Source organism: Triturus cristatus, chromosome 4_1 (genome assembly GCF_964204655.1).
Source record: "Triturus cristatus chromosome 4_1, aTriCri1.1, whole genome shotgun sequence".
NCBI lineage: Eukaryota > Metazoa > Chordata > Amphibia > Caudata > Salamandridae > Triturus > Triturus cristatus.
This window is the reverse complement of record NC_140585.1, coordinates 710,650,025-710,665,782: the sequence shown is the minus strand read 5'-3', so window position 1 is coordinate 710,665,782 and position 15,758 is coordinate 710,650,025. Positions and strand designations below refer to the sequence as shown.

The 15,758-nt window shown below is 43.6% G+C and overlaps 1 protein-coding gene across 3 annotated transcripts in view; it reads right to left on the bottom strand.

Moving 5' to 3' along the window:
• The window catches only part of DOCK4 (dedicator of cytokinesis 4), a 1,768,257-nt gene extending 1,753,739 nt beyond the window's left edge, over positions 1 to 14,518 (bottom strand). For all 3 annotated transcript variants that reach the window (XM_085653188.1, XM_085653189.1, XM_085653190.1), the window contains exon 1: positions 14,212 to 14,518. In XM_085653188.1, coding sequence (XP_085509314.1) covers positions 14,212 to 14,248 — 37 coding nt within the window. In that variant the 5' untranslated portion in view covers positions 14,249 to 14,518. The remainder of the gene's footprint in view (positions 1 to 14,211) is intronic.
• Between the last annotated feature and the right edge of the window lie 1,240 nt (positions 14,519 to 15,758).

Here is a 15,758-nt window from a genome sequence, read left to right as displayed (position 1 = left end):
TTACTTCTTTCTGGTACTTATTTTTAGGAATGATCCCTATCTGACGTAAGTATCCATTCACAAACTGGTACTGGTGAGCAGTAAGCTACAAGACTTTGGGCCTGATTTAGATCTTGGAGGACGGGGTACTGCGTCCCAATGGTGACGGCTAGCCCCTCCGCTGAAATATAAATCCTATGGTATATAATGGGATTTATATTTCAGCAGACAGAATATTCGTTACCGTTGTGACGTGGTAACCCATTCCACCAAGATCTAAATCTTTGCCATAATTTATTAATTCAGCATAGGACATAAGTGTTATTTGGAGTACAGAGTTTCCGGTGCTGTAAGATACCGGGATGACATAATTTAGTCAAACGTCTTAAAAGCAGCAAACATAAGAACGCTACTGGTACAACGTGCCTGTATATTTTAAGCAGCAAGAATATTGAGAGTGAATCACCCGGCAAAAAGTTGAGCACAAAACAAATAGGTATACTCCAGTACTAATTCAAAGGAAATCAAATAATGAATTCAACTATTAACAATTACAAAGATTGAAAAATTCCTTAAACAAGAAGCAATAAAAAACTTCGCTTTGGCCATTCCAATACACACATTCATAGCATGACTAATTAATAGACAGTAATTATTATTCATTATTACAGTCTGAAAAGGCACGCTTAAATATTCTTGGATGCAAATAAATACCCTTCCCTACCTCTCCATTCACTGTTCCTGCTCTTCGAATTGATGTCCTCAATTGCATAAAATCTCATTTGCTACAGCACGGTTGAAACTGTTAGTGTGTGTGCAAACCTAAGCGTGAATATCATTGGAATAATGAAATGCACGGGGGGAAATACAAAAAGGGATGTGGCCAATTCACAAAGGTATTTTTCAGTATGTTGGGTAGTATTCCTGTAGTGCTACTTCATGTACTTTTAAATGCCTTTGCCTCAAAACATAAAAAATGGGAATATTCATATATAGTTCTTACAAATGGAAAGAACATGGCCCTCTTTGCTTTTTTACTAATAGCTAGCTCGGCATTTCGGACCAATTTACAAAGGCATGTACAGGTATTTTAAGAGGTACTCCTTTTGTACTATTACACGTACTCATAAATGCCTTTATGAATCAGTCTCTTACACTATATAAAATGTACTTCAAAGCCCAGCATCTCTGTAATAGTACAGTTTAATAAATCATTGGTGTTTCTACCTTAATTCTTTGCAAAATTGGCAGAGCTTGCCGGTGCCCAAGATGGCCGCATAGCTCGATAGCTCTGTGGAGCAGTCGTACTATCCTGCAGCAATCCGTCATTGGTGCTGACTATATTGCCCTGATCTTCACAGGTGTCCGTCCCAGAAGGTGTTGTGCACACTCTGTGCCGCTTTGGGAGCTCTATGCCCGCTGCCGTGTCCTGCAGCCTACCTCCCCTTTACTTGGAGGCTCCTCCCGTATTCCTTATTAGACCCTGTCTTTAAGGCGAAACTGGCTGAAAATCTAGAGACATTTTTTAATGTTAATGTAGGCTCAGTTGACTCTTTTGCCACAGTGTGGGAAACCTTCAAGGTGTATATCCGTGGTCTGGCATGGCCAAACACTCTGGAGTCCTCCACACAATCAGTCAGCTCCTCACAGACCTCAAATCCACTTTAGCTACCCTAGAGCAACAATTACTAGCGGGAGCAGACCAAAGTGTCACACAAGAATTACACTGTACTCTGGGAGAGTATAACTCGACTGCGGACACCAAGCTACGGCATCTAGGCAAATATGTGACAGCCCGCATATATGGGCAGGGTGACCGCCCGGGGTCGGTACTAGCTTCCCTTTTAAAAACCAGAAGAGAGAAGTCTAATGTTACAACTCTACATGATGACGAGGGGGAGCCCTTAAAGGACCCTCTCGACATATCCAACAGATTTAAGCAATATTATGCATCCCTGCAGAGCACGGAGGGCGGTTGCGATGACGAAGCTATTTTAGATTACCTCACTCATATTAAATTACCTTGGCTACTGAATGGGCACCGGGAATATCTTACGCGCACGCTGGAAGTAGAAGAAATAACTGCAGCTCTAGCTGGAATTAAATCTAATAGTGCACCCGGGGTAGATGACCTTACTGTCTCATTCTACAAAGAGTTCAGGGGCCTGCTGAGCATACTGCCTCCTACAATGCGGGAGGCACTAATTGAGAAACCCCCGACTGCCTGCAGCTCCTATTGGCCACTATCGCTCTTCAATGTCGATACTGACATTTATGAAAAGGTCTTAGCGAACATGTTAAAATGTAAATTCTGATTGTCTCATTTTTTGATTAAGCTATGCTTCATTCATTTTTCACCCCGCCCTACTTCCAGCCAGTAAAGATTGGGGCACTGTAGGTACCTGCAGAGTCAGTGCAAAAGAACAGCTGGCGTCTGCTTGGGGTTTTTCAGACAATGGTAAAGCTTCAAGTAAAGTTTACCCAGATAGCATATATTGTTGTGCAGCTTCAGGAAGCGACAATTGCACAAGGCACCAAGGCTGTCAATTCTTACCGGTAACTCATTTGTATGTTTTTCCCAAACCTCTATTTAGCTCTGGGCGTCCCTTGTTTGTGATCCCTTGCTATAAAAACCCATGTAACCATTGTTCGGTGTGCTTCCTCCTTGAGTATCTCTATGGTGCTTGTCGGCCGAGGCCCCATTCATGAATGCTAATAAATGACCTATGGCTTGTACTTCGCTTCAGTGTCGATTCCTCCTTACTTGTTAAGAACCCGTGGACGAAGAGATGACCCTGCACCAGTGGGTTATCAATAATCCGCTTCCACAAACAGATTATTTCCTCTATGCTGCTACTGATATCACCAGAACAAGCTGACTTTGACCCTGGGAAAAACCTCACTTACAATTTAAGAACCGTATTTGGGGCTATACAACAGACCCAAGCTGTGGCGGTCTTCCTTGACATGGAGAAGGCGTTTGATTCGGTGGAGTGGAAATTTATGAAGCATGTATTTATCAGAATGGGGCTTGGGAGCATCTTTTTGCAAATGAGGGAGTGCTTTATAACTGACCTACAGCTAGAATCAAAATTGGAGATCTGGTCACGGACCCTATTTATATCACTAGAAGTACGAGACCGGGGTGCCCACTTTCCCATTGTTATATGCCTTTGTGGCCGAAACCTTTGCTTGTGCGATGAGGGAATATCATAGCTACAGGAGCATATAATTTCTGACATACAATCTGATTATATCCACCTATGCAGACAACACTTTATTATAAGTCCGAAACCGTGATCAGAATCTCTCGACAATGTTACGCAAAGTTATTCTGTTTGGGACCAGGTCAGGCCTCAAGGTGAATTGGAATAAATCACTTATTTTCCCACTTATGGCAGAGACCGTCCAATTTACACCAGACTACCCCTTAGGTTGGACGATAGACTCCGTTAGGTACTTGGGCATCAAAGTGGATACTGACTGGGAGGTGGTTTTTAAAGAAAATTACGGGACAGCGATCTCCAGACTGGAAGATGACGTGGACTGGTGGATATAGTTACCCCTATCTATTGTGAGTAGAATCTCTATTATGAAGATGGTGGTACTACCACGGTTTTTATTCCTATTCACTAACATTCCCATTGTTCTACCGAGCTCTTTTTTTTGGGCGCTAACATCTCGGATGGTTCGTTTAGCTTGGGCTGGGAAACATGCTCGAGTCAAGTGGGAGATACTCACACTCCCATGCAGCATGGGCGGACTGGGAGCGCCGGATCTAGAGCTGTATTATAGGGCTGCGCAGGGTGCTCGTGCTCATGCTCATCACTGGATACACAGTCCCACGGATGCCCCACATTTCCAGATAGAAAAGATTGTTGCGGCTCCTACTCCATTGCCAGCGCTTCTGTTTAAGCCTCATGATCGTAGAACAAGGATACTAGACTCGATGAATGCGACCACACATGCTTGCCATAATCTTCTGAAATTACAAGCTGGCGCCATACTTTATTCCCCTATGACACCGCTGGACTGGCGTTACTGGTTGCGAGTTGGATGGTAGAGAAAAAGGGGTGGTTCGGGCTATGAAAGCTATACACATCCACACAATAGAGGAGCTGTTTGACGAAGGCAAAGCAAAATCATGGGAAGCCATGATTCTGGTGGTTTTTACGGCAACTACACTCACCCAATTTCAATTTCACAGGGTAAGACATGCACTAAGGGAAATAATGAGCCCTGAGCTGGAAGAGCCGCCAGAGGTGGCACCGCTCACATTTGTGATCAATGCTGCATCGTCCGTACGCATGGTTTCAAGAATCTATAATATAGCGCAGGGCTATAGTGCTAACCACTACACCAAGGCTCGACTCGCATGGCAGACAGACCTGAACCGGGTAATTGATTACTCAACCTGGAAGTATTACTGCGAAAACTCGAAACGTATATCATTAAACGGGTGTCATAGGCTGATACACTTCAAGTTTTTAAATAGGGTATATTATCCGCCAGAGAGACTCCACAAGTATGGGTTACCGGACTCTGCGGCATGCGACTGCTGTGGAGCGGACCCTGCAGATTTCTATCACCTGGTATGGTCATGCCCTAGGATAGCGTCTTTCTGAGAATTGATCTTTAAGACACTTGGCGAAGTCACTGACACTCCACTTGAACCGGACCCTACGCTTGCCCTGTTGGGCTACTCCATTTACCTAAGGGAATCAGGCGTCTGGTAGATATTGGGCTGCTTATGGCCAGACATAGGGTCGCGATCTGCTGGTCTCGCGGCCCGACCCTCACCCTGATGGGCTGGACTCATGACATGACGTACGGCAGTACCCAAACTGAGCACTATAGCGAGTTATTACCTCCCCGTAATCGACCTAAAAACTTCTGGGGGCTTTACCAAGCTTACTTGACTACTAAGACAAACAGCACACACCAGGCCGATTCTCCTGAAGCATAGTGCGGGTGTAGGCGCTACAGGATATGTGGCTTGGAGCTGATTGGAGGGAGGGACCTGGCCTATGGGCCCTCTGTTTATGCCGCAGATTTTATATTAAGTATTAGTTGGGAACAACATTGAACTATAATGTTACGACTATTGATGTGATCTGTCTAGTGATTATGTGGATACGAAGTACCAGGTGTTGCTAGACCTTTCCTATAGTGCTGATTTCCGTGTATTGTGTCTGAAACAACTAGAATGCTATGTCTCGGTTTTGATTTTTGTTATCAATAAAAAAAATGTATAAATAAAAAAAAACATTCTTTGCAAAATTACTTTTATTGAACAGGCATCAAGATGAACCCACTGCTCATCCATTTTGTGTATGTTTAAAGTGCTTGGGATGATTATAGACCATAAGAAAAAGACTTCAGCAACATATAACAATTATGTTCTCTGTGAAATGCACACACTGAAATGGTCTTACCATGTATCAGAAAGGAAAATAAAGTGTAAAAATGGAAAGGAATATTTTGTGGTAATCCTTATCACTTCAATGAGATAAGGAAATTTACATACTAAAAAAATAAGCAGTATCTTCTCATTTTTGTTGCAAGGTTGTATAAACTCTCAGTTCGTGAAATTGTCTTTATGTGTCAATCAACTTTTATGTTACTGCCTTCGACATAACGTTTTATAAAACCTTGAATGTACATAATAACATACATGTGAATGTTTCATATTCACAATAAAAAGCTATTTCAATATACTTCATTATTGCCCACCAAGCATTTGGACCTTAAGCCATTCATACACTGAGTATCATTAATTCAGTTTCAATTTGATTCTGAAGTGCTAGATTGCCATTTTTTGTCATACACAAACAAGCACAATGAATGCTTCAACATGTGTAATGCAGATGCAAAATTAGTAAATTCCCTTTCACCAAAAGCAGGTACATTTTCTTTGTAATAAAGTGCCAAACATATTTAATGAAGGAACAGTTAATTACAATTTTTCAAACTCACTGAAAATCGAAAAGTTCATTTAATCAGAATTATAAAAGCAAAAATACATGTGCAATACATGCAGTTGATACAAATTCTAATATTACAATATATTTGATTAGATGACTAAAAAGATTGCAATTTGTCTCCAGTGGCTATCCCCTAAAGGTGTCCAACAACCTCAAAACTAATTTGGTTAAAACTGTTCAGACAAGCACATCAAAAGAGCTACTTTAAATGTAAAGCTCAGCATGTACCAGTGTACCGCTGCATTATTATTTCAGTCTCAGCATTTACCATCACTGTAACACGTTGCATATTATCTACTGTTAATTCACTGTAACCTTTACCTCAGCTTCTTCCTCTATAGCAAAAATGCCACCAGCTTATCCATATGACCCATGTACAACGTTGTCCCCAATGCCTTTGGCAGACAGCTTCAAAGTCTGATATGCAAATAGGACAAGGCTTTGTATTATGTAAAAATATATTGTCTTTCTAATTGAAGTTTATAGTGAGTGACCAAGGACACAGACTCATGCATACTGATGGATCAGAGTTACTTCCACTTCAGTAAAGCTGTTGCTAAAATGTAAAAAAAAAAACCTTATTGCATAGCTGAGACCCACTCTAGAAAACAGAGCTGGCACCTAGGAATTCAGCTAAATTGGATCCATTTGGAGCACGATACACAGGAGAGATATAACCAACAGAATAATAGATATAAAAGCATGTCGCTAACATTGAGTGGCCTGCTGTATTGTGCCCGATTCGATGGGCCACATCTTCAGAGGTTAAAAAGAGATCGAGACATTGTCCTCTTAGAACTTGCTACATGGTTTATACAACACTTCCGGTAAAAGGAGGCCCTAGATTTCAAAATGTAAACACCGCCACAAAAGAAGGAAGTGGATAGAACTAGATGCTGATTTCTAAAAGGATGAAACATGGTAGAAGAAGCACATTTTTTTCTCTTCTAGAACCAAGGGTCGTGATATACAACTACAGGCACTAGCATAGCATCTGAATTAAAAAGAAAAACAAACTAGTGAGTGCAGGGTGAAATTCTGCACAACCTTGGTGGACACCAACAGTACAGAATGTGGGAAACACATAAGCAAGTAAATCATATTGAGGTTCTGGGGTACCCAAAACAAGGGTTCCTGGTACAGTAGATTCAAATAAGCGTAACTTATTTTTACACTGCACGTACCTGACAACAGACTCCCTAAATTGCTCCAGGTGCTCGAATCCGGAAGACAGGCGTGTTTTCACAGGGTCTGGAGATGCCCAATGATCGCGGGATATAGGGAAGAAGCTACGAGTAGCACAATAATTATTACTGGGAAGGAAGGACGTAGCCCAAATGAATGCTTTCTGTGACTAGTCCCTCACCCCGAAGGAAAGAAAGCTCTCACTAGGTGCTTTGACTTAGCAACTGCAGTGTTGCCAGTAATAACGCTAATAAATGAAAGCAATCTATATCCCATAATCTGACCAAATGAACACAGTAATTAAGTTGGTGGGCTATGAAAGCAAGGCACCGAATTGAGGGGATGCGCAAGAAACCTATTACAGATACATGGAATGAAATATTTCAAAAGCTAGTGGCAGAGAAGGACGACAAATCCCCTTAGAACAGCGATACTCAAAGTTCGGCCCAGGAACTCTCCTGATTTTGATATGCTGCCCCCTGTTCAACAGTAGCGCTGGGCTGCTGCTTACTCGACTCAGCACCAAGATTAAAAAGATATCAAATAAGGGCAAGCATTTATTTAAAGGTTAACTTGAAGTTAAAGAATGGAAATAACTTGGGTGTCCTGCACCGCTCAACTTTAGAAACACCCCCATTTTTAAAGACATATTGTCGCAAAAGTGTAAATGTAAGATAAAGTCTGTTCAAAATTCAAAAATTGAATTTTATTAACACGCAAACCATTTCACCTAAGTACAGCATATTACATCAGTTCATTGAAAAGTATTTTTCTAAAAAGTTATAGTTTTCAAACATGAATTTAGAAATATTCAATCACACAATTTGGTTAAATTGAGAAGCCAGGATTAGACCCAAGCTTTTGGTTTCACATTGTACAATTCAGGAACTATATAGGTTTTGTTTCCCCTCCACCCACCTTACTACCAACCCCCGAACGTCCTGCTGGCATCAATGCAGACCTCGGTCACATCACAGAACAAACTTTGTGGCCACTGGGAATATGTTTGCGTGTACCCATGCCTTAGAACATGACAAACCACACAATAGGTGACCAACTGAGACTAATGGAAGGCAGGATGACTATGGGGACAAGCACATGCGCCAGAGAGAGTAAATCAGACATACACTGTAGTGCCCCACAGTAATTGGAAAAATGCTAAACCCCAAGTCCTACACAATCAGACTTAACAACAACTATGCCTACATGAAGAAAAGATTACTAATGACGGGAAACAATACACCTATTTTTGAACCCTCTAAGTTGGTAGATGTCTGTTCCAACTGTGCATTTTTCTATATCAAAACAAGAAGTGTACTAAGATTGACCCAAAAAATGCAAATGTAATATCTTTGTCTAGAAAATCTGATAGGAACAACTAAGATGCAGATCTTACTAGTGTATGGAATGTATAATAAATGTAATAAATTATTGTTTTATGTTATAAAAAAAGAAGCTTATCTAATTTGTGTTAAGTGCCAAAACCTTCAATTATAGATACAATTCTTTATAGAATCAGGAATGTGGTGTATTTGCTCCTGTAAACTGATTGACCAGAAATCTGCTATTAGATGCTAGTACGGAGATATGTCATGAAGAGGCAGAGGCAAGGGTATTCGCCAAACATTTGCATCTAGGTGACCACCCTTAAAAAAGTTGGCAGTTTACATCTATAAAGGGCAAGAATACAACAGAGGGCGAGCACAGAAAAGGATTTCGCCATTCGGCAATATATTCTCCTGAGGAACTATATTTTCTTCTTGGAAAAAAATTAGCAAGTGCAAAAGCATACTTCCATGACATCTGCACATGTGAACGTTATTATATGATTGCATTTCCACATGCATTGGTGGCCACTCATCTAAGTTCTCCAGGAATCAAGAAGAGACATGGCTTCCCAGGAGTACTTAGTAGAATTATTTTAAGATTCCATGATAGTCAGAAATGTTCTCCAAACTTTGGCACAGACCTATGCAAGTAAATGTGTGACTTTCCTCTCGGGAGTTATGTGGATCGACCTATCAAGAGAATTTGAGTTAAGAGTAAAAAGGAAACTTGCATACTGGATAGGCTTCACTTTAATATGTTGCTAAAAAATTATATTTATGTTTTCTTAAGTTTCAAAACCATTGAAAATTCTTCCTACTTCTGGAAGGAACAGGGAGAAGAAAGAAACAATGTAGTATTGTCTTCTAAATTTCCTGTTCTGCACCAGAGAGGCTACTCCGAATTTAAAGATACACTTTATATACTCATCATGTTTTTTAATTTAAAATTAATACTTCTCTTCACAACTGCTTGTTTTAATCGGGAATGCATTTATAGGTGTGTTGCACAAGAATATTCTTAAGGAACAAATTCAACAATGAATTTACAGAGGTGTTTTGCTACACTTCCTTTCCCTGGTAGCATTTTGGTACATATGTCCTACAATGTAAATGAGTTTAAGGCGCTGTGTTTGACAAAGGAAATAAGAAAAGTGAGGTCAACAGCAGCAAGGAACAACTTTCAATATATTTAGAAAGTATACTCATTCCAAAGAAAGAGTGTCAGTGCTTTCCTGACGTCATAGTAGGGTAGTTTTGGCCTGGGGCCAAACGGTAAGGAATGCCACAGACTAGGACCTAGAAGCAATAATCTCCATTCGCTTTTCCAACGAAAGCTGGGCTTTCGAGCTAAAAGGAGCCCTGGGATCTCAGATGTCAAGAGGGCCTCTCCGTCGTGCATGCTCGAGTTTGACAAACACAGCAATTGTGAAGCATGTAGATTCTGGAAGTCAAAGCAGGAAGAACAGACCTTGAGAAATGCTGTCAAGTGTGCTGCTATCCTGCAAGGGACTCACCAAGGGCAGGCGTGCATGCTGGAAACCGATTTCTCATAATTCAAACAGTAGGTTACTTTTAAACCTCATACTGTCACGAGACACAGACATCCTCTTTACAAACGCACTTGCTAAGAGGACACTAAATATGTTGAATGGTGCCACCAAGCATTAACGGATCAACATGGTAAGTAACTCAGCGCTGGGGTGAGAGGAAACATAATACTCTAAGCATCAACACATGGCAGTGCATATGTCCCACTGGGACACAATTACAAATGTCTCTCGATTGAAGTCCTTTTCCAGGCTTCCTGTGAATATGCAGCACAGATAGCAGTGCACAGCTGTTGAACGCCTGTTAAGAAAATGAGTGACGTGTCATGCTGTCCTTAACATGTGTAGAACAAACTTCTCCCATCAGATATCCCCCAGGATTTTAGCATCCGCATTCCTTGCTCTAACAGGTATATGATCAAGGGCTGCCAAGCTGAACCTGCACAACCAAAGTAATGCCATGTGGCCGGTCTGCGGTGGCAAGATCATGGCGTCACATTTCCACTTTCCCAAACAAGGGCCTAGTTATACAGATACTACAAAATGATATTTCTCTTTTGGACTATAGTCAGAAGGAGCTTCACGATCTTGAAAGGCTGCAAATTAAAAATCTTTTGTTTCTCTAAGTAGGGATATCCATCCTACCAAAGAGCCATTGGTGGTTCAGCCTAAAACACACCTTACTTACTCTCTTCTGGCTGCACTGGGACTTCCGGTCAGAGCATGGCAAACATGTCGATATACTGAAAGTGATGTTTTTATCAACATAAAAACGCATTGCATCATTATAATTAGGGCTCCTGGTTTTATGGTATTTATATTTTTGTCATTTCCGTCTGTATTTATCTATACTCATTTTTTGATCATTTTACTTGTGTTTATCCATATTTATTTTAGGTTTTGTGAAACAATGAAGCTGGAATGTGTATATTTCTGCATCCAGTTAATGTACACTCGTGTCTGAACGCCTGACAGGTTTCAATGCTATATACACACTCAGATGATGAAATACGCACTTATAAGAAAACTTACACATTTTAGTATCAAGGTTGGACAAATCTACTGCTGTTTAAGGCTCTTTACTAAAATGCCTTTCTATTTTGTAATCCTTTGCCTGTCAATCGTCACTGCTTTTGGCCTGGCAGTCATAATGGACAGCATTCAGAATCACTCAAAACAACACAATTTCCGTTGTTATCCACATTTAAAAATAAATACAGACAGGAAAATAAATGTTTTTCTGTCTGTATTTACCTGTGAAAACGGAAAATAGGGAGCCTTAATTATAATAAACAAGGAATATCTAAATGCTGCCTTCTGTGTAGGCGCTGAACGCGCTTGCCAGTCGCGGGTAGTATCACGCATGCAGAAACCAACGCTCTGCTCAAGGCTTGCTGTTAGTTTATCAGCTGCAGCGGGTGGGTTTGGTTGCCACTCGGGTCGGGCTTTGCCAGTAGGTCCTGAACCGCTGCCTCGGGAGCGGATGTATTGTTTACGGTATACAGACACATGGCTGCCTTTGGCTGCAGTGGCTCAGGCCCCCCCCGACTAGGACTTTGTGGAGGATTTCCTGCGGGCGGACGGTGTCAGCAGCAGTCTGAACTTGCATTCCGTTCAGCTTTTGTTAGGCTTGCCTTTCAGAAACGCATTAAATATTTTGGAACTTTTCAGGGACTCTTGAGATTACAGTTTCTGATTTAAAAAAAAAAAGGCACACAATATTACCGCCCGAGAAGGAAGACATGCGAGCGAGTTTGGTTACAGTTACACGGCGTGATTGAGAGGGAAAAACAATATTTTATGGAAAGAAAAACAACATCGCTACATTTGATAACTAAACATAACCACCGCGTCGTATTTCTGGCCCATACTTTCCAACCTTAAAATTGGAACTACGGATTGCAGAATGCAACCTGCTTTAGGGATGCAAAACACAGCGCTGGCTGATAGTGTCACGCATGCAATACAACTGCCATGTGCACATTAACACCGGAGACCTTTGCAAGAAACACTGTGTTCAATATGTGCTTGCGAGGCCTTCCGGCGCAGTACAACTTCCTGAAGCCCCTGGGGTGGTCCTTATTGCTCAGGCTGCCTCTCCCCTTGAACGGAAAATAAAGGCCGCCAAATCGATAGGCAAATTGCCAGCTGGGATCTGGCACAGAAGGGCCGAAGGGCAGGAACCACATCACTAGAAGCAGGAGGGCGGCCACTGTCGCATCCACGCGGAAGAGGGCCGCGTTCATGGGCCAACTGTTTAATGGGGCGACACCAATGCTCGAGGAAATCAAAACACAGGGCCTGCACGTGCCCCAGGGGGCACACACATCCATCGTGTAAGAGGCCGTCCTTTTAATAGGCTTCAAAAGAAACCACTTCTGAATGTTTTTTCCTGTCCCATACATCACTTCTCTACACCCTGCTTAACCACATTATTGTCCAGACACAAAACCACTTCTTTTAACACCGCTGTGCAAGGCAATCGTATTAGACACAGAATGCTGGGAATCAGTGCCATACACAACCTTTCAAATCTGTGCACTAACAAAAACAAGAGGAAAAAGAAACGCGAATGACGTAACTGCATGTGCCCGCTTAGTTCCGCTTATTTAGGTACTGTGAACACTTTTGTAATCGTGCACATCCCTTTGTACAGTCCCTGCTCCTTGTGCAAAGGAGCTAGCTGAGTCCCGCCAGAGAGGGGCAGACAGCTGAATCCCTCGGTACATAGGAAGCCCTGGGTGTTCTCTTCTGCGTGGCCAGCTCACCGGATCCCCTTATAGAAAAGCCCTCCCTACACCACCTTGCTCATGTGCACCCCTTTGTATATAGGCAACTCTTGGTATTCCCACTCTACCGAAGCGCCTATCTTCGTCCCCTTCGTACCTAGGCGCCACTCTGTACCCTGTTCCACAGCGGCACCGCTCTCTATCTGCTTGTTGAGTGCGTCCCCTTGCACAAAAACACGTCTACCTCCGTCTCCAGGAGCACCCCCTCGTACTACCGTATATACGGCAGGACAAGTTATCATGAAGTCACAGACTAATCGACAGGCGCATCACAAAAAGTTAACAGCCATAGTAGGAAATACATGCACTAACACCAGGCACCCTTATATTGATGGTAATTCTAGGAGCTGCGTGTCCAACATGAAGGAAATGATGACCAGTCAGGAAGATTGTGGAGACTGGAGATGTTGAGAACAATCAACTGTGCGCGAGGTGCAGGTTCCTTGTGATCTGATTCTCTGGGGGAACCTGGAAGTGGATGAGCTGGGTCGGGGTGGATGTCCACGGAGTATCCTCTGTGATACATCAGCCCCTTGGGGGGCAGGCTGCATCCATCAAACAAGAAAAGATGCGGGGGAGGGGGCGTGGTACATCAAGGTACTCTCGCATATCGCACCAGTGGTAAAGCACGCGCGCCAGGTAAGCGTCAAGCAGCACCTGGGTACTGACGCCGGCCCTGGAGCTGTGGCTATGTGTGCCGTCTCAGGCGCAGATACCGTTCCCTTCTGACAGCTCAATGGTGCCGCTGCGCGCTGCGTGAAATCGAGCACTGTGGAACTACTTGTGAAATCAGGTGTACGCTGTCTCTACGAGAATGGCCCTGTCACAGCTGCTCTGCGTGCCATGGAATCTGCTACGATGTGCATGTGAGGTGAAAGATGCAACGTGGACTCTCCTAAGCGATGGGATGATGCCGTTCTCGATGCTACTGTCCTCTGACAGCTTCTGTAGCGCTGTGCACTGCGCTGCTGCTGCTGTTCGTGGACCTGGACGGTTGTCTGTCATTGTGCTTTTCGCACACCTTGCATTATACATATTTTGATGCACCTATATCAGGGATGCCGTGCATGGTCGTGTCTGTGTGCATCTGGGATCGGATGCTGGTTGTTCATCTGGCATAGCGTGTGTTCGTGCATCTGGAATGCTGGTGTGCCTGTGTGCACCTGGAACAGGTAGTGTTTGTGCATCTGGGTTGCTGAACAGTGTGGTCTTTGGCCATATACAATAATGTGCTCAACAATGCATTGCATGGTGCATGCATATCCCAACACAGCGCCATAGCCCCCTGCACCCCTCCCCCGCTGTACTGTCACCAAATCAGCAGTTCGCCCCAGTGTGTTCCCCCACACAGCTGCCCATAGTTGTCCGCACGCACTAGAGAGGGAATGCAACTACTCACCAACGCCGTATTTCTCCAGTTCGCTGGGGACCCACATATCTGCAGGAGACGGGCAGCGGTGCTTTCTGCACCCCCCGGGGCTCCCGTCCTCCTGTCCTCTCCAGGCTCCAGGTCTCGTCCTGGGCTGCTCTTCTTGTCCTTCCCGTGTACCCGCCACCCGTTTTATGCCTTCCCTTCCCGGGCTCTGCGTGCCCGGTGCCACTGTGTTGTGAACCTTCACAGGGCTCTAGACCTGGTTGTCAAGCGCGCTCCGATAGCCTCGACCGACTCATTGTTCTGATTGCTGGCTGTTAAGCCTAGCTTTGCCAGCTACTGCTAGCGAAGGAAGCACAACCCGCCATCGAAAAAGGACCGAAGCAAGCCCGACCCACACAACGAAAAGGTAGTATAAATACGCATATGGACGTTTCATGGGGACATCGGAATCGGAATCCAAAACCTGATAGAATTTTTATAGATCGAACTGTCAAGCATTCTCTTCACACTTCACTTTATAATTGCCATATCACACCCACATAATTTTTCTTGCTGTGATTTTTCATGTGGCTGACGAGGAAGCAGTTACAAAGAATGTAAACAAACGAAACCCTTTGATTGTTATAAGCAATATGAATCCAAAGTGGACTAACACTCGTTGATTGGTAAATGCATATGGCTTAGGGTGACCACCTTGCATGAAGGCAAATTCAGGGTTGTGATTGAACAAATTCAGGACCTAGGGTCAAAATTCAGGAAAAGCGTTAAAGTTTACAGACATCTATATGGGGAGGGTGCACAATTATAAAATAAATGATTGCCAAACATACAAATCAGAATAGGTTTATGTGTTTTGGTTTGTTTTATATACTTCAAACGATCACATTTGGCTGGATTTAATTAAGGATTGGAAAACTAGCCAGCATTTACACACTAAACAGAATATGACAACCAGCATCAGAGACAGCTCACAATTCTACGATCATACTACGTTTGCCTTGTTAATGGAGGGATTTTTGAAACCCCAGAAACAAGGTGCTGGGGGTTGCGCAGAATTTTTATTAGGTAAGGCAAGGCAGCAACAGGGTCAGCCTTTAACATAGGCGAGCTGGGCCAATGCCCAGGGTGCCAATTTTCTGAGGGGTGCATGGAGCTGTGTGCATTAAGATTAGTACCCCCAGGGGCACCCCGCTTTCCCCCCTCCCCCAAATTAGGTTACCCAATGAAAACACAAGAGACAGTTGTAAGTGGGTAACAAATGCTGCAGGTTTATTACATAATTCCAGGATATGTAATAGGTGGGTTATCTTACGGGCGATCCAAGGGCAGGCGGCCATCTACTTCACCTGCCCGCCTGATGAGCCGGGCAGCACGGGAACGACCCACAAGTGCTGCCCCCCAAGTGATTCTTTTACGATCACGTGCCGTTGAAATTCTACTCACACCCCCCCTCTCGGGGCGGAGCGTCGCATAGCAAGCCCCCGGTTGTTCAGGCCCACAACCGCCCGCAGGCCTAGCGGGGCGCCGACCGGCTTCCGGGACCTCTCTGGAGGCTCCTCGTTTTGGCTCAG